General features: G+C 42.5%; 1 protein-coding gene across 7 annotated transcripts in view; it reads right to left on the reverse strand.

Moving 5' to 3' along the window:
* Positions 1-22,265, reverse strand: part of TMEM68 (transmembrane protein 68) — a 34,618-nt gene extending 12,353 nt beyond the window's left edge. Inside the window, exons 1-8 of one of the 7 annotated variants that reach the window (XM_089678450.1) lie at positions 22,127-22,245; positions 22,007-22,044; positions 19,698-19,825; positions 14,761-14,908; positions 11,283-11,660; positions 7,160-7,327; positions 4,375-4,568; positions 526-586 (exon numbers count right to left, since the gene is read on the reverse strand). In XM_089678450.1, the coding sequence (XP_089534576.1) occupies positions 526-586; positions 4,375-4,568; positions 7,160-7,327; positions 11,283-11,607 (748 nt within the window). In that variant the 5' untranslated portion in view covers positions 11,608-11,660; positions 14,761-14,908; positions 19,698-19,825; positions 22,007-22,044; positions 22,127-22,245. Of the gene's footprint in view, positions 1-525; positions 587-4,374; positions 4,569-7,159; positions 7,328-11,282; positions 11,661-14,760; positions 14,909-19,600; positions 19,826-21,920; positions 22,045-22,126 lie in introns of all 7 variants that reach the window. The other 6 variants (XM_089678449.1, XM_089678452.1, XM_089678451.1 and 3 more) reach the window with 6 other exon arrangements.
* Positions 22,266-22,483: the final 218 nt, after the last annotated feature.

Genomic DNA, 22,483 nt, shown 5'->3' on the forward strand with positions numbered 1-22,483 from the left:
ATTTTGAGCTTGTTATGTTCTTAAAAACAAAACTTTCTTAATAAAAAATACATAACTCTGTAGTGTGGCTTACTAGTTAGTATTCTTGCCTTGAAACGCTGCGTTATTGGTTCTAATCTCACCTGGGACAAGCTCTTCATATTGTTTTGTATGGTTTTCCCAAAATAATATAAAAAACATACTGGCAGGTTGGCAGGCTTCTACTACACTGCCCTAGAGAGCAGGGTAGTTTTGTGCTCCTTTGGGGATAAAAACTGTTGTGAATTTTAGTACTATGGAATATGATGACACTTTATAAAAATTAAAGAAAAGTACACACAGTATATACAAGTGGAGGAAGAGGAGATTTGCAATATGCTTGGAGAAAGGACAAGTAATATATTTTTCCATGCTTGAATATTTATTACTGATGCAATAAAGCAACTATTCTCCTAGAATTAATTTTATATCAATTCAAGCACAACTACATGCCAATAGGCTATATAAACTGCCCTATAAATATTATGCCAAAATACTAGATCTTACATAGACATCCAAGAGACCTGAATCCTTCCCGGACATTTTGTGTAAACATTGGAATGATGGGCTGAAAGAAGAGAAAACAACATTGTGATCCTTTATTGGGGGAATCAGTTTCAAACACTGAAAGGAATGTAAAGTGCTTTTATAAAGATTTCCCTAATGTAAAAGCATTTAGTCAAAAATGACATATAAAATATTTTTTTATGTTAAATATGAAATATTACCTATTAAAGGTTTAGTGTTCCCATATAGAGCAAAGCAACAAGTTCACTTAAAGCATATGTAAACCCAACATTTCATATTCCTGATGTGTGTCTGCTGTACCATGTATACCATGTACTTGTATGGAATAGGATCCTATCCTTGTATTGCTTAATTTATGTGAAATCCTTGGTGTTTCTGTCAGACCCTCTGCTTTCCTAATAAAAACTGAGCACACTAAGCCGGAAAGCACAGCATGGTCAGTTTCCTAGCTCTGATGGGAAAGCAGACTTGTCCTGACACCCCCCCCCCCCCCCCACACACACACACACACACACAAAAACACAGCCTTTCACTGGGAAGATCAGTGTGATGCTGATTCTCCTCCACCAGCTCTTATGCAGCTGAAAACAGAGGTTATGTGATCACTCACAAAGGGAAAAAGGTATTTATGTTTTTTTTTATATCTATACACAAATGTTTTGCCTTTCATTTCTATTTTAAACTGAATGGGTTGTTTTACAAGGTAAGGGTTTACAATCACTTTAATTGCAGACCTCCTTTCTCTGACCCTTCCTGTCATTCAGCTGCGAAGAACTAAAGGAAAGCCTTATGTAAGCTATGAGTCCCTGGAATCAAAGCTTACACTGTGCTAGGAGCTACCCATGTGACAGCACTGATTGGGCCAGCATTGTCACATCACGAAGTCACATGTTCCTCCATAATTGAAAAGAGATTTCATTACATATCTGGTGGTAAATGGAACAAAGAAAAATGTACACTGCTGAAAATGGGAATGGATGGAGGAAAATGCAAATCAGTAGCTTTAACCAAAGTTGGAAGGCTTCAGAATTAAAGCCAAACACCAGCTTTTTTGACCCATGTAATGACACATGAGCGCCGCTTAGTCCTGGAGTTCTGAGAGCTCAGCCTGTGTGATGGTGCTCCCCCAGGATAGCGTGTTACAGACAAGCTGGATGTACAGGAAATGCGCAAAATAATGTAAGTGTTGTCCAGCCTGAAGAGAACTGACAGTGCTGGACAGAGGAAGAATCTCAGGACAGCAGTTGAGCTCTGAGAGGGTAAGTGAAGCTTGGGCTCTTTTCTTCTATTAACACGGGAGGGAGAGGCTAAAAAATAAATAAAACTATGTAAGCAGTTTTAGCTCATATGACCTTGGAGTCAGTTAGGTAAACTGCAAACATAATATATAATGTTTGGGGGTTCTAAGTAATTTTGTAGCAAAAAATTCTGATGGTTACATGTAAACAAAAAGTGCCAGAAATGGCTTGGTCTGGAAGTCGTTAAAATTATTTTTTTTTTTAATTTTCTCCTCAAAAAGTTCAGTGCACAAAACAAGACAGACAAACAATATTTAAGTCCATTTTTATCAAGCAAAATTTAGTGGGCAGAAAACCTATGCAATCACTTTTATAAACTGAATTTTATGTATTATTATTATTACACAGGATTTATATAGTGCTAACAGTTTACGCAGCGCTTTACAACATAAGCGTAGACAGTACAATACAAATTAATACATGAGGATTCAGAGGGCCCTGCTCGTTACAATCTAAGAGGGAGGGTTGAGAGATACAAAAAGGTAATAACTGTGGGTGTTGGGTTGACGGACAAAATACATGTACATTTGTTAGGTGGGGTCAGGATAGACCTCTCTGGAGAGAGGAGTTTTCAGGGATCGTCTAAAAGTGGACAGAGATGGAGATAGACACATTGTGGAAGGGAGTTTTAGAGGATGGGAGGAGGTGACAAGGGAGCTAAAGAGCTGGAGGTCTTGGGAGGAACAAAGAGAACGATTTGGTTGGTATTTTGAGACCAGGTTAGTGATGTATCTAGGGGTTGAGTTGTGGATGGCTTTATAGGTTGCTGTACGTATCTTGAATTTTATTCCTTGGGCGAGTGGAAGCCAGTGGAGGGACTGGCATAGAGGGCTGGCAGACACTGAACTGCTGGTAAGGTGGATGACTCTGGCAGCAGTATTCATGATGGATTGTAGGGGGGATAGCCTATGCAAAGGTAAGTCAGTGAGGAGGGAGTTGCAGTAGTCAAGGCGGGAGATGACCAGGGAGTGAGTTAGAAGCTTTGTGGTGTCATTGGTTAGGAAGGGGCATAGTAAATGGTGTGGAGGTTGAGGTGGCAAGCGATTGGATGTGGGGCTGAAAGGATAGTTCAGAGTCCAGGATTACAGCTGGCGCCCTGGCATGTGGAGATGGGTTGATGGTTGAGACGTTGATTTTGACAGAGAAGTCAGTGGAAGGGGCATGTAGGGGGAGGAAATATTATGAGCTCAGTTTTGGATACATTAATTTTCAGGAAGTGGTTTGACATCCAGACTGATATGTCTGTTAGTAGATTAGTGATGCATGACGAGACTGATGGAGCGAGTTGAGGATAGATAGATTTGGTTGTCATCAGCATAGAAATGGAATTGCAAGCCATGGGAGGCAATCAACTGTCCCAGAGGTGTAGGTTGAGAATAGGATGGGTCCCAAAACAGAACCTTAGGGAACCCCAACGGAGAAAGGAATAGGAGAACAGGAAGTAGAATTGTAAGTGACACTGAAGGTGCAGTGGGATAGGTAGGATGAGAACCAACAGAGAGCACAGTCATGGAGACCAAAGGTTTTTGAGCAGGAGGGAGTGGTGCACTGTTTCAAAGGCAGGAAAGATGTCCGGGAGTAGGAGTACAGAATAGTGTCCATTGGTTTTAGCCATTAGTAGATCATTTGTAAGTTTGAGGAGAACAGTTTGTGAAGTGCTGAGAGCGAAATCCAGACTGAAGGGGATCAAGGTTATTCTCAGTGAGGTGGTTGCTCAACTGATTGCAGAAGAGGCGTTCAAGGAGTTTGGAGGCAAAGGGGAGTAAGGAGATGGGTTGTAGGTTAAGATTTGTGGAGTCTAGTGAGGGCTTTTAAAGTATAGGGGTGACTAGTGGATGAAGAAGAGAGTTGAAGGGAGAAAAGAGTTGATGGGGATTGGATGAGGTGTTAATGGGAGTAATGAAATAGGTCTGCTTGGCATGGTGGAGGCAGGAATAGTATTTCTGGAGGGCAGATTTATATTGGTTGAGACTTACGCCACAGATGCTCAAGAGCATGTTTTTTGAGACCTCTGGTGTCATGTTTGTCAAGGTTGTAGGGGTCAGGGCCTGACTGTGTAAGTAGTGAGGGGGTTGAGCTGGTCTAGGGAGGATGACGGTGAACTGTTTTAGACAAAAGTGGCTAGATCCGGGTAGGACAGGGATGATATTTTGTCATAGAGGTGGTCAGTAGTAGAGTAGAGAATAGAAGGGTTGAGGTGGCGAAGGTTTCTACAGGCAATTGTTAGGTGGTAGGAGTGAGAGGAGGTGGGAGACAGTAATCACGTGTATAAAGAATCATTTCTAGAAAGAATCAAAGGAAAGAGCCCCAGCAACGTTCCCCCCGAACAAAGTGCTTCCCCATAAAGGTGCTCTAGATTTATACTATTAAGAGTGGGGGTGGTTGGTTGTTAATTAATCATGAGCTAATATAAGGATGGCTGGCTACTTTTACATACAATATATGCCACAAGTTAATGAAACATTAAGTATGGGATACATTTAAATGATCCATGCAATATAAGGAGGACTGCATTCATATTTAAACTCACCACTTTAGCATCAATTGCAACCTGTGCAAATCCTATACGATTCCCCCACATGATGGTGTAGGTTTCATCACTAAACAAGGCCTCCCGTACTCCTCCTGGGGAAATAGCCAGTAGGTGGCCATTCCTGAGTGCTTTCACACATTCTTGCTTTGGTCCATGAATTACACTAAATACGTCAAGGAGTGGTTTAAAACCTGAATGAAATAGCAGAGATGGCATATGTACTATGTTGGGATCATGTCTTTTAGATCAAATAATATGAAATAACTTGGGATGAACTCAGGAATGATCAGATACTAGGCTGAACCCACCTGAACAATCTTATCAGGAAGATGTCAATGTGGACTGCCAATCATAAGTGACTGAGGCACTCCCTGCCCTGCATATACACACCCCTTGTATATGTACAAATGCAGGGCGGGGAATGCTTCAGTCACATATGATTGGAAGTCCACAGTGAAAGCTTCCTGATGTCATAGACTAGTATCCAAACTCCCCCGAGCTCAACCCTAGTAATATTTTTTGAAAATAATGACATCTGAAATTATAAACAAAGTTATTGAAAGTGAAAGCTTTTGCGAAGATATATTTAAAATGTTTTTTTAAGTAATAAACAAGTTATACTCACCTGCACTGTGTTATGGTAATGCACAGAACAGCCCCGAACCTCCTCTTCTGGGGTCCCCTGTCAGTGATCTTGGCTCCTCCACTTCTATATCGGTTCTCAAAGTAAGCGCTTAACATGGGGCCAGTGCATCCATTGAGCACAGCGCTGGATTGATACAGGACTCAGGTAAGTATTTGGGGGGGGGGGAAATCGATGAAAATGGTAAAACTTTTTTCCCTTAATGTTGGGAGTGCACAAAGGTAAAATAAAAAAACAAAAAAAAAAAAAAAACCTTTTACCTTTAGAACCACTTTAAATGCCAGCAGATATGAAATAAAGAATACCTGAATATATGACCTGATTTCAACTCCTTGTAATTTCCTATAAAGCTGCACTCAGATTGGGAGAGTAAGGGACAGCACATGGGGTTAATCAAGTGAATGCACATATGTTGACGAGGACCATGCTGATAGAGAGAACAAGGGGATGACCTCATGAGTCTGCTGATGCTCCTTTAGGCCTCATGTACACTGGCATTTTTTTTTTTGCCAAAGCCCCTGAACTCAACTCAGAAAAGGCCAATGTGTCCATGTACACATAGGCTTTTACCAGAGTTTAGGGGCAGTTAAACGTTCCTTTTGTGAATGCAGAATAATTGCATTCAGAAGAGGAACGTTTTGGCCAAAAAAAGCCAAACGCAGCAAAAGCGCATGTAAACGGGTCTAAACTCTAGCCTCGTTTAGCATTTATCCATGTCAATGGAAAATACTCTGGCCAATCAAAAAAATAAGTGTGCAAGTGCTAAACGCGGTACCATGTTTACATGTGTTTTTGCTGTGTTTAGCGTTTTTCTGCTGGCAGGAGAGTTTAACGACTAGGTGAGCTCATGTGTATATGAGGCCTTACTGACCAATTACAGGCTGGGAGAGGGAGGTCACCATGGGTATTGCTTAACTGCAGTAGACAAAAGACAAAAACAGACTGCTGCCTGGCAGGGCTGTGTAAATCCGATGACCGAAATACGACTCTTTTGGCACGTAAAACAGATGTGTATTTTAATGGTATATTTAGCAGTTGTTTTGAGTTCAGCTTTAAATGACACTGTGTTGCAAAAAAAAAATTGATAAAGGAATTGGTGTTTTGTGTCCAGCTGGAACATGTTTTTAGGCAAACTGATACGAATGAAGAAGGAGCTAAGCTGGCCATACATTATACAATTTTCTTACTCAATTTCTTTTAGATTTACCTTCAACTATGTAGTACAAGGGCCTGCCTAATTGCATACAAGATGAAAGGGTTTAGGTTTGACCTCATATTATATGGTTTTGGTAAATCTAAAAAGGAAAATTGTACAAGAAAATTGTATAATGTATGGCCCAAAGATGAAGAGTGGATTGAATCAATGAGGTATACACAAACATCCACAGGTGCTTCAGTAATTTCAGAGTTCCCCTAAGAGGTACAAGTAGGTCCCTTCAGAGGTACTGTCTGACTAAAGAATAAGCCAGACCAGCCATCTGTCCAAGTGGCAGGTTGGACAAAATGTCTGATTGTGCATATTTGCAGTCTTTGGCTGATTTCTACTAAATGCCCTATGGTCTCTAGTGACCAGGATTACCCTCTGAAAGATAAAAGAAGAGCAAAGTATATAAACAAAATTAAGAAAAATCTCAGTACACAAAGCGCTGAATAACTTTTATATGTTATGTGAGTTATCTTGGACGTTGTTGATCCTCCAAAGAAAAAAAAATAAAAGTGTACTATTACAGTAGCAGGACTGAGATATTGAAGAAAATCAAGGTTTTAAGGTATTACCAGTTGATTAAAAATATCACAAGGCAATTCAGCACAAAAAGGGACCCTGGACTTATATTTGAGTTCTCCTTTAAAGAAAACTGCTTTACTTTGTTTATTCCAAGATGCCAAGACCATTGTATTATGGGATAGAGGCAATAAGGTAGACCGAGTATCCACTAGCAGGAAATAAAGAAATGGCTGGCGATACTTCTGCAGTAGAATGTGCAAGCTGGCCACTTCTTCTGTATGCTACCAGCTGCTGTTTTTATTTGTCAAAAGTTTGCTTTAAAGTTACACAATGAACAGGTAATTTGGTTCTTGGAGTTACTAAAAGGCAGTTATTTAGTGGATCATGCTCAGATGCAGCATGTGATTATTTACCTGGTATTTTGAAAAGAAAGTGGTCCCCAACTGAGTGACATGTTCTTCCTTTCAGAAGAATGACCTTTGCTACAAAGTAATAGTAGTCCACGGGAAGAGCGCCATGATAGTACACAATTAATGCAGGGCCGCTATCAGGGATCTTTTCCAAACCATATATTTCATAACCTGTGCAGAAAGAGAATACAATACAGGCTTTACAGTATTAACATACCATGCAGCTTTACAAATGCATTATAAATATACGTACTATAGATTTATGTATTTAAACCACGCAGAGACAGAATAAAATAGGGTTTGTTTCTGCAGTTAACATGAAAGGTACTGGAGAAATTGAATAAAGACCTTGTCACAACTACTGGGCTTTACCTTTCGGATACAGCATCCAAGAAAAAACAAAAACAATTTAGGTACTCTATCAATGCAATCCCTTTATCTACACTGTGCCACACAACAAAAAATGTTCTGTAAATCTGCTTTGATGTTCCCCATTTTTTATCTGTGAATGCAGAATGTTTAACCAGTGAATTAACTGTTGTAACATGCCTGCATGTTTCTTAAAGTTGGGAGGTACTGCTAACATAAAATAATGGGGTTTATTTACTAAAGGCAAATTCAATTTCTTAAGTACTCTTCATGTTAACTGCTGATCGCTGGTGCAATGCTTTAGAGGCTCCCCAAGCAAAAAATAATAAATGCACATTTTTTTACCTGCAAAAATATGTGCATTTTTTTTTGTAAAGGTGAACTTATCCTTTAAACCCAACATTTTGTATTCCTGATTTGTGCCTGCTGTACCATGTACTTGTATGAGACCATATTCTGTTCTCATTGTATTGCCTCACTTGTGTGAAATCCCAGGTGTTCCTGCCAGTCCCTCTGATTTCCTATTAAAAACTGAACACAATAAGCAGGAGAACACACCGTGGTCAGTTCTCTAGCTATGCTGGGAATTCAGCCTGCTCTGCTCCACTAATCAATCTTGTCCTGACAACCCCCCTCCCTGCACAGCCATTCACTGGAAAGATCGGCATGCTGCTGTTTCTCCTCCCCAGCTCTTATGCAGCTGAGAACAGAGGCTATGCAATCACTTATAGAAAAAAAAAAGTAAAAAAAATAAAAGTGTATATAATGTTTTTTTATATCTATAAACAAATGCTACTTTTATATGTCTTCATCCCCACCAGCCTGTCTCAACCTTTTAACTCTGTTTAAATAATTTTAGGGTTTCAAGGAATCCCTTCCAAAACAGATTTATTGGGAAAATAACCATATATATCAGTAATCAGTGAGAAGACAGCCCCTAATATAGTGGTGGTCAGAATGCTAGTTTTACAGATAGCTAAAAAGATCATTGGTGCCATGCCACTGGTTCTGACAGGTGGCATATGGCCACAGAACTATGCAAGCAGTCAGATGAGAGGTCATTCAGTCACAGCTCAAGGAATTCCTATCAACTTATGGAGGAGCCCTGGATAAGAATGACCAATCTACACTATTCACTTGCCAAACTGATAACTGTAAAGCAGGCAGCCATTCTCAAACACCTGTCTTCAATATTGGACGGATGACTGACCTAACTGACACCATTCAAGTTGTTCTGAGCAATTATTTTATCTAGCTTGCAGTAGATGCAGCTGCAAGTTTAAAGGCAAACATTGTAGATTCCTAGGAATATCAGGTTTTCCAGCTTCCACTGAGAGTTTTTAGCATGTAATCTCAATAGTTCTCTGCACTGGAATTTTTTTTTAACTTTGGTAGATATACTAACAAAAATCCATTGGTGGACGGAAAATTTAATTTTAGTTCAGATCCATTTCTATAAAATCCTAAACTGAAAATTAGTTTTATGCATTCTTATTTTGACTTTTTGGGCTAAAATAACAGAAAAAGGGTAATAAGTAACCAAACTAACTAACCAAAACTTTGTGCTGGAAAACATGAAATTGTCACCACACAGAATCTGAAGCTACCTTCTGGTTAACAGTGCGGTCAGATACAAGGAAAAAAAATCCAAAATTGGAAAAGCAGGGAATCATCAGACTCTCATGTGCTGTGTGGATCACCTCTTAATGATATATTCAGAAAACAGTACAACTGATGTTGTCATGCATTATCAATCGCAGCCTCTGGAAAAAACAAAATGAATGGACATTATACCATGATGATCTGTAAAAACCATATTTAACTTTGTCCTGAAGAAGATGGGTTCACTCAAGAAAAACGTTAACAAAACTTTGGTTTTGTTTATATTAGGCCGTATATCATGTTTTCAATAGTTTAAACTCTCCTCTATGAATCTTTATACTTGTCATCAGTATGGCCGAGGGAAAGATGGCCTTACATACATGTGCCAAGGTATTTTTCTGACTGTATGAGTTCTGTAACTTGCAGTTTTTGTCTCATTTTTTTTTTCTTTATAGAAAACCAAGATTCTTCTATCTTTTCTGGGTGCTGTGATTGACAATACAGGACTACTTCAAGAGCTATACTGTTTTCTTAACAAGATAGAGGAAACAATGCAGGAAAAAAAAACTGAATTTCTGAGTCCTACACAATGTGTGAATATATATTATACAAAACACACACACTATATTGCCAAAAGTATTGGGACTCCTCCAAATCATGTGCTTCAGGTGTTCTAATCACCTCCATGGCAACAGGTGTATAAAATCAAGCACCTAGGCATGCAGACTGCTTCTACAAACATTTGTGAAAGAATGGGTTGCTCTCAGGAGCTCAGTGAATTCAAGCATGGTACTGTGATAGGCTGCCACCTGTGCAATAAGTCCATCTGTGACATTCCCTTGCTACTAAATATTGCTACTAAATATTCCACGGTCAACTGTTAGTGGTATTATAACAAAGTGGAAGCAACTGGGAAAAACATCAACTCAGCCACAAAGTGATAGGCTATGTAAAATGACAAAGCGGGGTCAGCACATGCTGAAGCGCACAGAGCGTAGAAGTCGCCAACAGAGAGCAGCGTCAATAGCTAAAGACCTCCAAACTGCATGTGGCTTTCAGATTAGCACAACAACAGTGCGTAGAACGCTTCATGGAATAGGTTTCCATGGTCGAGCAGCTGCATCCAAGCCTTACATCAACAAGTGCAATACAAAGCGTCGGATGCAGTGGAATAAAGCACTCCGCCACTGGCCTCTACAGCAATGGAGACGTGTTCTCTGGAGTAACGAATCACACTTCTCTTATCTGGCAATCCGATGGACGTGTCTGAGTTTGGCGGTTGCCAGAACGATACTTGCTTGACTGCATTGTGCCAAGTGTAAAGTTTGGTGGAGGAGGGAATTAAGGTGTGGGGTTGTTCTTCAGGGGTTGGGCTTGGCCCTTTAGTCCCAGTAAAGAGAACTCTTAAGGCATCGGCATACCAAGACATTTTGGACAAGTTCATGCTCCCTACTTTGTGGGAACAGTTTGGGGATGGCCCTTTCTGTTCCAACATGACTGCACACCAGTGCACAAAGCAAGGTCCATAGTGACATGGATGAGCGAGTTTGGGTTGGAGGAACTTGACTGGCCTGCACAGAGTCCTGACCTCAACTCGACAGAACACTGTTGGGATGAATTGGAGTAGCGACTGCAAGCCAGGCCTTCTCGTCCGACATCAGTGCCTGACCTCACAAATGCGCTTCTGGAAGAATGGTCAAACATTCCCATAGACACACTCCTAAACCTTGTGGACAGCCTTCCAAGAAGAGTTGAAGCTGGTATAGCTGCAAAGGGTGGGCCAACTCAATATTGAACCCTATGAATTGAGACTGGGATGCCATTAAAGTTCATGTGCGCGTAAAAGGAGACATCCCAATACTTTTGGCAATATGGTGTATATATATCTATTACATACACTGCTTCCAAGCCTTCTGTCTGCCATGCAGGATGATCTGACACACCCTGTACACTGTTGTCTAAAGCTGTACATTCAAATTTTACTATACATCTCAAGGAATAAGCCACAATATCAGTTTTCTCATACAACAGCACTGTGTGTGAAACCTGACTGTGGTTCAAAGCCCAACAAAATAAAAGGATTGTGCTGATACACAAAGGAGCCTGTAGAAGGGCCCCAGGGGGTAACAGAAATAGCACTTCTAACAATTTTTACCATGCCATATTGTAGCATGCCCATCCCACAGTGTCGCCAATGTTTTCCGAGCGCCATCCCATATATTGTTGGAATAAGCTTCTTTCAGTTCATTTTTGCGCTTGTATACGTGGAGGAAGAGGATGGAGAGGTAGAGAAAAATGACAATGAGGAAGGGCAGTATGAATACTATTATCAGTGGTGTGAAGACCCACATGAGGTATTCTAAGTAGTTCAGGTAATCTTCCAAATTCTCAAGTCCCAACCAATCCAGAAGCAACTGCACAAGGCAGGTCAGGTAGGTAAGAGAAGGGCCTGCAATGCATGTCTCATTTTCAGCTGTCATCTTCAGTGTACAGCCTCAAGCACAAGATCCCTTATAGGTTTGTACCTTCCATCCTATGGCAAAAACCAAAGTGTAAAAGATTAGATTACAACCAAATACAAACTAAAATAGATTCAGAGTTTGAATTCAATTACTTTTAAACAATAAATGTGGACTGCTAATGCCCTCAAGTGCATAACCTAGGAAATCTGAAACCTGACAAAACAGCCAGTTGAATTTATTTATACTTTATGTAAAGTTATTTTTAAACAAACGTTTTTAACCGTTTATAAATTTGTTCAGTGCCATATGAATAAACGATGATTAAAAGAAATCTCACTTTAATTATTAAGAATGTGTTCTGTTCCTCGGGGGCCATCCTACATGTAGTACCTTGTCCTTTCTTCTTACACGCTGTCTGAGACCAGCTGTGAAGTTGAACAACACACCCCTCCTCCCTCCATGGCCATGAAAATGAGGAATAATTTTCTTACTTTTTGGATGGAATAAGACGTATGAATATTTTCTGTTGTAAGAAGGCTTTACTGTGCTACACATTGATTCGTTTGGAGGGCTTTTTGAATGATTTAGTTCCTTTTCACGATAACCTGTATGGTGATACTGTTTTATTATTGTAAGACATAACTGATGGGGTTAGCACTGTCACCTGAGGTAAATCTATAGGCACAAGGATAACAGTGTGTGGTGCCATTTGTGCGTGAAATGTGCAGGGGATTTGGAATCGATCATATAGTCAGCACCCATACCAACTGTACTTGGCATTAGACTGAGGTCCTGAACTTACAATATAAATTAATAATACAATTACATTAATACCTAAAAGAAAACATGTTTGCACACATGGTGGTATGAGCTAAGAGCATGACAGCTGTTAAGAATTCACATGGTTCTACTTGTAAATAGACAGCTGCTCAATAAACAACAGTTGCTAAAACAATGTGAATGACAGTAAAAGAAAGAAAAATTCTTAACCATACTAAACTATATAGTTTTCCTGTAGTTCTAATGTGCCATCCTGAGAGCACTTACAACAGCAGGCATGATCATAGTATGACATAAAGGACAAGTGAATATGTTTGTTGCCCCCAAAGGTCTTGATATAATATGCAAGTATGCACAGCATATTTGCACATTATGGCACTCTTACCTCCCAAGATGCCTTCCTCCATGCTGTGATGTCGAAGGTGCCCCCTCGTTCTTTCATCCCTGCCATCAACATCTACTGCCAATCCTTTTCCAGGTCTAAGGTTTTCAGGCGCCTGTTAGCCAGGGATGACATACCTTTGCATGCGCACAGGCGTTACTTTGTCATGCCACCCGTGCGAAAATGTTATAATAAACATATTGTAATGAATTTGCGATGTGATAAGATGTTTGGCTTCTGGCAAAGTTTGATATACCCAAACCTAAAAATGTACAATATCGTGAAATGATGCAGTGCTAGTGAATATAACGAAAACATACAAAAATAAACAGTGTTCAAAGTGCCACATGAAGCCTCTCTTACATCAAAGTCCATATATATTCAGATAAAAAAAGATCTTCCACCATCATGTAGATCCTTGTACTGTAATGAAAACACTGAGTGCCACCAACTTAATCAAATGCACATTCAGCAGACCTTAAGCTGTAATAAGTACAGCAGACACAGCATGTTTCTCAGGCACAAATCCTCCCCAGGTGTATGCATTTCCCACCGCCCAGAGTCTCAGTGCTGATGTCACGCTGCTGTGCGATTTTGGATTGTCAGCGGCTCTCTAAGTGAGTTTTTACTGGTTTTTAGCTGTCATTGTTTAAACTGAATGACAATAAATCTTTATTTACACTACTACGCTATCATTGGTTTTCTGTTGGCTCATTGGTGAGATTGGTTCTAGTGGGAGTTGCCTTTTGCTGCTGTCTAAGTGGAATGATTCCAGAGTGGAAGTTCACACACCTGGGGAGGAATTATGCCTGAGAAACATGCCGTGTCTGCTGTACCTGTTACAGTTTATGATCTGGTGAGTGTGAAACTGGTTAAGGTGGTGGCACTTGGTGTTTCGTTACACTACAAGCATCTGCTGGATGGTGGGAGATCTTTTTCCTCTGAGTATATGTGGACTTTGATTTAAGAAAGACTTCACATCTGGCATATTGAACATGGTTTATTTATTTTTGTTTGTTTTTTTTTTAGATTCACTGATGCTTCATCATTTCATGATGTTACATGAAGATATTGCACTGAGCTGTGCATGTGTGGCACAGTGTACAATAACAAGAAAAATACTAACAGGAAGGAAGAGAACTTTTATGGCAGAAGACACATACAATGTGTCTTTTGCCATAATAAAACTACCTGCTAGCAATTTTGCTAAAACCGACATTATTTCTGCTTTCAATTTACAGACCATCAAAATTTGCATTTGTCAGCACAAACCATTTTAGCAACCAGAAGGTGAAGCTCTCAGATCCTTTTTACATTTTCCTGCTCTTTCTTACTTTTTGTAAAAAGCTAGTTATTTACAGGGATCAATAGCTCAAAGTGACATTTACCCACAAGTAAATGAGCCAGATGAGTGTTCATCCCATACCAGACAGTTCTATCTGCAATTTTAATGAGAAACAACGGACCTGAAGGGGAAGTAACTGTGCTTACACTGTCTCTTTGGCTAACCCATAGGGATCTGGGAATCATTTGTCATGTATTTTATTTATTTATTACATTTACTTATATAGCTCTGTCAATTTACGCAACGTTTTACATATATAGTGTTCATTCACATCAGTCCCTAACCCTCAACGGGCGTACAATCTAAGGTCCCTAACATTCATAGATACAAATACTAGTGCCAATTTAGACAGGATCCAATTAACCTACCAGCATGTCTTTGGAGTGCGGGAGGAAACCGGAGTACCTACAGGAAACCCACACAGGCATAGTGAGAACATGCAAACTCCAGGTAGGTGGTGCCGTGGTTGGGATTCCTACCAACAATCCTAGTACTGCCAAGCAGAAGTGCTAACCAATTAGCCACTGTGCTAAAATGTTTATTTGTAAAACAATTGTGAATTTAGTGCATATTAAAAAATGGATATAAAACATTACTGCCTATAATTTGAATAATGATAATCTAGTGATTTGTAGCTGTAGATAAATATTAGGGTAATGCTTACCAAAGTGCACTTGAGGGGCTCATGTGTGCCCAGTCTGAAACCCCATACACTGCTAGGCCATTTTCAGTACCCATGACACAGCACTGCAGCTTTGGGCTAACATCTTTGGTAGAGGTGACATCACAAACCAGGGAAAGACATATCTAGTCTAAAACAGAAAATCTTAGTTAGTTTTAGAACTAAAAACAAATAAGTCAAAATAAAACCAGTTTTTTTCTCAAAAAACATGAAACTCAAACTTTCACCCAAAATGAATAATGCAGTTTTGAGTAAGGAACATTACAACATACAAGAGTCCACTTAAAATTCTGATACCAATCTCCCTCCAATGAAATCAAACGAGATAAAACAAAGTAACGGGCACTGCACTAAAAGCCAGGCACAGACTGATGAGGGAACCTGGAGTAGAGGTGCGTAGGCTGGATTAATACTTCTAGCCCTGCTATTCCAGATGTGCTCTGCTGCCTACTCCTAACTCACTGAACTAGGCAGAATTTACTATTAACATGACCAAACATCTTAGCCACTACATGCACATCAAGGATGGAGGCAGAGAGGTTGAAACTGCTAAATTGTACACTGTGCATAAGTCTAGAACCAACACCAGTAGAGCACTAGAGGGATGAAAGCACCACAAAGCTTTATTTAGTTTAGTAAGAACAAGCAATCAAAAAGTGAATGTGTCTTTCAGAGGGCAAAACTTCCCCTTTATCAGGGCTTGTGTGCTGGTAGTAAATACAGATTTGTACTGGATATCAATTGCAAAATGATAGAGACAGCATGTGATCCTGTCACATTGACAGATACGAATCTCAAGCTTTTAAAATCATGTTTCTATTGTTCTCAAGCAGAAAACTCTCTACTCAAGACCTGATCAAAGCGGGGGGGGGTTAGGGGTAGGATCAGTCCCCAAAACACATTGGCTTTTTGATTACTTGTTGGGAAAGGAAGCTCTTTTCAATATACCTGTAGGCCATGCATAGCCTCTCCCAAGCATGTTTAAATAATTCCAAGGTAGGTGGTCCACCCTGCCCCCCATCTCCCTTTATCAGTCCTGCTTATGAAATTGGAGGCACTGGACATTGAGTGCACGTGTTCCCAGCTTCACAGTGGGACCCCTTTCACATGGGGCGGACCCATCAGTGGGTCTCCTTGCTCAGCTGGGGACGTGTCTGCTCATTCCTGCTGAGCAAGCAGATGACAAGTCTGTATCCGCTCCACTTATACGTAGTGGACACGGACACAGCCCACTGTCCTCTCTGGGCGGTCCATTTCCATCTGAGTGCCATCCGATCCGATGGATGGAAGGGGAGCAGACATTTTGAAGGATCGGATCGAATTGTATGTCGGCGGGTGTAAACGGACACATCAATTTACACCAAGCGCTCCATAGAGAAGCACAGAGGTTTCCGATTGGCAGACCGGATTAGAACGTCCATATGAAAAAGGGGCCAAACAAGCCCTCTGGCTCTTACAAAACCTGCACATGAACATGTACTTCTTTCTCCCTACCAACACAGCAAAAGCTGAGCTCAGGGTTGTGTGACAGAGCGAGAAAACACTCTGCATGTATTTATTACAACCACCTATTTTAATAAATGGTTGTAAAGGCTGAAAGGTTTTTTACCTTCATGCATTCTATGCATGAAGGTAAAAAACCTTCTGTGTGCAGCATCCCCCTTCCCCCCTAATATTTTACCCAAGCCCCACTGTGATCCAGTAATGTGCAAGAGAGCCTCGGCTCTCCAGGGACACTCCCTCCCCAAAGACTCCTGCTGCTGCCAATCACAACTAGTGAGCCAATGAGGAGAGACAGGAGGCAGGGCTGAGCAGAGGCTCTGTGTGTGAATAGACATGCAGAATAGCAGCTTGGGAGCAAGCCTGTTTGGCTGCCCCCATAGCAAGCTGCTTGCTCTGATGGCACTCAGCAGGAGGGAGGAGCCAGGAGCGTTCCTATCCAACAGCAAGAAAGATAAAAATAAAAATGGGTTTTCTTTAGTGCAGTAGGGGAAGGCCAGAACCCCAGTGAGATATTTAGATCTGTTTGTGTTAAATTTGGACAGTTCCCCTGAAATCGTTGTAACCTGGACAGGAGTGAGGAATAATCTCTCTGACAGAGCACCAGATAACAGTAGAAATCCAGCAGGGGTTTTAATCCTTCCATTGTGGCCAGAACAAAAAAAAAAAATTGGCATGACATACACTTTAGTCATTCTCTGCTCTATCCAAAAAAAGTATTTTGGTTCAGATTCACGTTAGGATCAGTCAAACAAAAATAGCACAAAGGGACAAAGCACAAGAATCACATTTCTCCAGCTTGTAAAGTAAGGAAGAAGATCTACTACAGCAAAATGTTTACAGCTGAACTCTGGGGAAAGCAAATATTGTCTAAAGACAAGAGTCATGTGAATTATTACTTGAGCTGTGTGTCTTCTCCCAGATCTCAGCAGTAAACCATGTGAAATATTGCCTCTTTGCAGGGTCTTCCTGTAAAGCCTCAGTCACTATAGTGTACACCCGTGCGAGAGCCGTGCTTACCCACACGGAGGTGCACAGGTGTTCTCTGCACCCCCGTGCAGGCAGTCCCATTCAATTTAATTGGGGTGTAGCGGCTGCAAGGACACAGTGCCTCCTGTAGGCTGTGATGTGAAAACGCCTCCCGTAGGCTTTGGCGGGAATATGCCTGTCGTAGGCTTCGGCGGGCATATGCCTGTTAAAAGCAATCCCATGTGAACACCGCATGCCACCGCTACGAACTCGCACAGGACCCTTTTTATAACAGCACTCAAAACACAATGTGTGTGGATCGCATCTTTCTGAACTACCTGAATAGGAACACATAATATCTAGTCTGTTATGCGCAACTGTGAGTTGCAGTGAATCCAGAATTGCATATGTGTGAGCCAGGGCAGCTCCATTCGCACCTGGGCATTGTTGAATTGCAGAGATTCTGCTACAATCCCAAAACACAGGTTCAGGTGCCATTATTTTTAATTGCACCTAAAACGTGGTGCAGTTTTGCCATGATTGTCGCATGGCAAATCGCATCGCATGAAGTCCCAGGTGCTGACAACCCATGCTACGCTAAAAAAGCCTGGCTCCTAACTTTTTTAGCTGGCTTCTAAATTTAGGAGCCTGTTATAGGATTTTCTGTCAGATTTATATATATATATATATATATATATATATATATATATATAGTAGTGTGTGTAATGACTCTTTACTATGTCATTCTCCCCGCTGTTAAAGGAAACGTAACTACATTTGAAAACCGGCATTGACATATATTGACAGCCAGCAAGGGAGCCTGTACACTGCTCCCTCAATGTATACACTGCTCCTCTCCTGCCCCCTCCTTACACACACTGAGCCCCCCACCCCCTCCCCCCTACAAAGAGGACCTGTCACTCAAATACTATCACATAGGGGACGATTGTTCTCCTATGTGGTAGTCATAAGTTAAAAGAAATAAATAAAAATACACATTGAAGTAAAAAAAAAAAAATAAATAAAACATGAGCCTCCCCACCCCCACATATGCAGACATTTTGGTTTTCAGCCCACATGCCTTCTGAATTTTCGGTATCGGTTTCAGCACCAGAATTTTAATTTTGGTGCACCACTATGGGAAAGTAATACAAGGAATTTGTGAATGAAGGAGAGAGGTAGAAGGGGATGTGATCCTTCACTGTTATAGCCTGGCCTCAGTGAGTGACTGGCCTCAGGTGATGCACAAAGATGAAACAAATCCTCCTACATAACTTGTACCTGTTGATTTGCATCCCTCTCTTCTCTACAGCCTCCTAAAGAACACATTTTACACAGCCTCTGTGAGCTCTAGCAGGCAGGGGAATTGTCTGATGTCACACACTCCAGAGCACATACCGGTGTTGACTGTTACCTGAGACCTGAATAAAGACCCCGTCCTACACAAACTCATAGAAAATCATGCATAGCTGATGCAGTCAATAACAGGCAGTGTGCTGGAGTTCCCCATCCCTAGCTGTCAGAAATGCCTCATGTACACAGCAGAGCAGGAAGGCAGCAGACAGAAATAAAATTTCATGCTTTATACTGAGGCAAGTGCACATTATAGAAGGATGTGCTTTGTTCATTTTTTCATATCAGAGGTTTACAGCCACTTTAACCCTTTTGATGCCAGGTCTGTACATCATACCGACCTGACAGTGGGTGGTTTTATACACAATTTGGTGGCTGCAGCCATAGGGATTGTGTATAATACTGACAGGCAGACTACTGCCTGCCATGTGGAAGTAGTCGGGCAGATTGCTTCCACAGCCCCTGGTACTATTGCCTCAGAGAGCACCATGGTGGGTGCCGGTGGGGAGATAAGAGAGCGGACGAACATCTGCTCTCCTCACCTTTTTTCTGTGACCTGGAGCCAAGTGTGTGGCATCACTTCCGGGTCACCTGTCACCTTCTCTGCTAGCACAGCTGAGAAGCAGTGTATTGCAATACATCCAGTACAGCCCAGAGAACCTCTCACCTACAAATCATCACAAAGGTTAAATAAAAAAAACATTTTTTAAAAAAATGTACCAAGCTTTCTCCGTAAAATACTGATAGCCCCAGACCCATATGTGTCATCAAATTACCACATAACTGTATATCATCTGTTCAATATGACATAAAATGAACAATAAAAGTGAACATAAAATAAAGCAATGCTTTAAAACGAAAAAAGTTCCATGAATCATGTAGTCCTTAATAATATTTTCTTCAATCAATATAGTGCCACCAATCAATGAATATTCAATAAATATAAGCACACTTTCTCCTAATTTGTGCACCTCCACCAGCACACCTGATGTGCTCTCACCTGGAGCTTTTGACCTCACATATATAATGTTTGGTCAAATAGCGCTTGTGTCCCTTTAATTGGATTTTGCAAGGATGTCACCTGGATTATGACTCACTCTTGTGAGCAGATCGAATCCCCATTGTACAACCTTCTCCTTCTAACTCCACCGCTCAGCATAACAGGATCTCAGTGTACTTTGTGTATTTCTTTCAGATCTGGGCATTGATCCAGTGAAACTTCTTCCTGTAATAAAGACCGGTCACTGTAATAAAGACCGGTATGCACATGGAAACGTAAACGCACACCGAGCGCCTACACCTGAAAATGTTGATTGCGATACACGTTTCTATATCACTGCGCACGCCATACTGAGAGCACTAATTCTAGCACAAGACCTCCTCCATAACACTAAACTGATAACCTATAGGGGCTTATGATAGGGTACTGAAGTTTGTTGTCATTTTATAGTCGCACACAAATTTAATGTTTTGCGTGTTGGGTATCTATTTACTCGGCGCAACCTCATCTTTTATAGGTTATCAAAAGTGTGGGTAATTTATTGCGTTTGTTTGCCCTAAAATTCACTTTAGTGTGTTTTTTTTTTGTGAAATTTTGCATTCCATAGACCTTTTTGGTAATATAGTGTACCATAAAAAATTGGAATTGGCATCACTGGGTACAGCCAGAGGGCATCACCAGGTACAGCCAACACACATACAGCCAGGGGAATGACAAGGTACAGACAGAGGGCATCACCAGGTACAGACAGGGGGCATCACCGGGTACAGCCAGCACACACACAGCCAGGGGGCATCACAGGGTACAGCCAGAGGGCATCACCAGGTACAGCTAACACACACACAGCCAGGGGGCATCATAGGGTACAGCCAGCACACACACAGCCAGAGGGCATCACCGGGTACAGCCAGCACACACACAGCCAGGAGGCATCATAGGGTACAGCCAGCACACACACAGTCAGAGGGCACCACCGGGTACAGCCAGCACACACACAGTCAGAGGGCATCACCAGGTACAGCCAGAGGGCATCAAAGGGTACAGCCAGCACACACACAGCCAGAGGGCATCACCGGGTACAGCCAGCACACACACAGCCAGGGTGCATCACCGGGTACAGCCAGCACACACACAGCCAGAGGGCATCACAGAGTACAGCCAGCACACACACAGCCAGGGGGCATCACCGGGTACAGCCAGCACACACACAGCCAGAGGGCATCACAGAGTACAGCCAGCACACGAACAGCCAGAGGGCATCACAGAGTACAGCCAGCATACACACAGCCAGAGGGCATCACAGAGTACAGCCAGCACACACACAGCCAGGGGGCATCACTGGGTACAGCCAGCACACACACAGCCAGAGGGCATCACAGAGTACAGCCAGCATACACACAGCCAGAGGGCATCACAGAGTACAGCCAGCATACACACAGCCAGAGGGCATCACTGGGTACAGCCAGCACACACACAGCCAGAGGGCATCACAGAGTACAGCCAGCACACACACAGCCAGGGGGCATCACCGGGTACAGCCAGCACACACACAGCCAGAGGGCATCACAGAGTACAGCCAGCACACGAACAGCCAGAGGGCATCACAGAGTACAGCCAGCATACACACAGCCAGAGGGCATCACAGAGTACAGCCAGCACACACACAGCCAGGGGGCATCACTGGGTACAGCCAGCACACACACAGCCAGAGGGCATCACAGAGTACAGGCAGCATACACACAGCCAGAGGGCATCACAGAGTACAGCCAGCATACACACAGCCAGAGGGCATCACAGAGTACAGCCAGCACACACACAGCCAGGGGGCATCACTGGGTACAGCCAGCACACACACAGCAAGAGGACATCACAGAGTACAGCCAGTACACACACAGCCAGAGGGCATCACAGAGTACAGCCAGCACACACACAGCCAGGGGGCATCACTGGGTACAGCCAGCACACACACAGCCAGAGGGCATCACAGAGTACAGCCAGCACACACACAGCCAGGGGGCATCACTGGGTACAGCCAGCACACACACAGCAAGAGGACATCACAGAGTACAGCCAGCACACACACAGCCAGAGGGCATCACAGAGTACAGCCAGTACACACACAGCCAGAGGGCATCACTGGGTACAGCCAGCGCACACACAGCCAGGGGGCATCACTGGGTACAGTTGGGGGGATCACAGAGTACAGCCAGCACACACACAGCCAGGGGGCATCACTGGGTACAGTTGGGGGGGAATGACAGAGTACAGGCAGCACACACACTGCAACACTCTTCTCACAGCAGATCCCAGGGTAGTACACCTGTAGATGTGCTGTGTGTGAGCCTGGAGATAGAAGGACATCATCAACACACCCTCCATGTCTTCATGTCTCAGCACAGCAAGTACCTGACACGCTGTGTAGGTGAAGATGGGGCACCCAGTACCTGGAAATAAAAACACAGGTCAGGGAGAGAACCACGTGGTAATATGGCTTCATTGTCAATAGTGGGAGTCCAGTCACCTCACCTCTCCACACCACTGCCACACTCCTAGCCTGTCACAGCCAAGTCCCCTGGATCTCTACAGAATAGAACTACATTCCCCGGCATACACTTCACCACCTTCCTGGGAAGTCACATGACTGCATACAAGTCCCGCCTTCCTGGAAACAGCCGCATGGTTGGATACAGTCACCCCCCTTCCTTGGTACAGTCACATGGCTGCATAGAAGTCCCGCCTTTCTGTAGACAGTCATAGGACTGCGCGCATGTCCCGCCTTTCTACTGACTATAACCACGAACGGTCGCTATCACGTGGCGCGCCATCCATAGCGGAAATGGTATATGAATAATATCCCCCTCCCCCCTGCATTGTGTGACGAGC

Source organism: Staurois parvus, unplaced genomic scaffold (genome assembly GCF_062004578.1).
Source record: "Staurois parvus isolate SC_StPar_1 unplaced genomic scaffold, SC_StPar_1.0 ptg000205l, whole genome shotgun sequence".
Taxonomy (NCBI): domain Eukaryota; kingdom Metazoa; phylum Chordata; class Amphibia; order Anura; family Ranidae; genus Staurois; species Staurois parvus.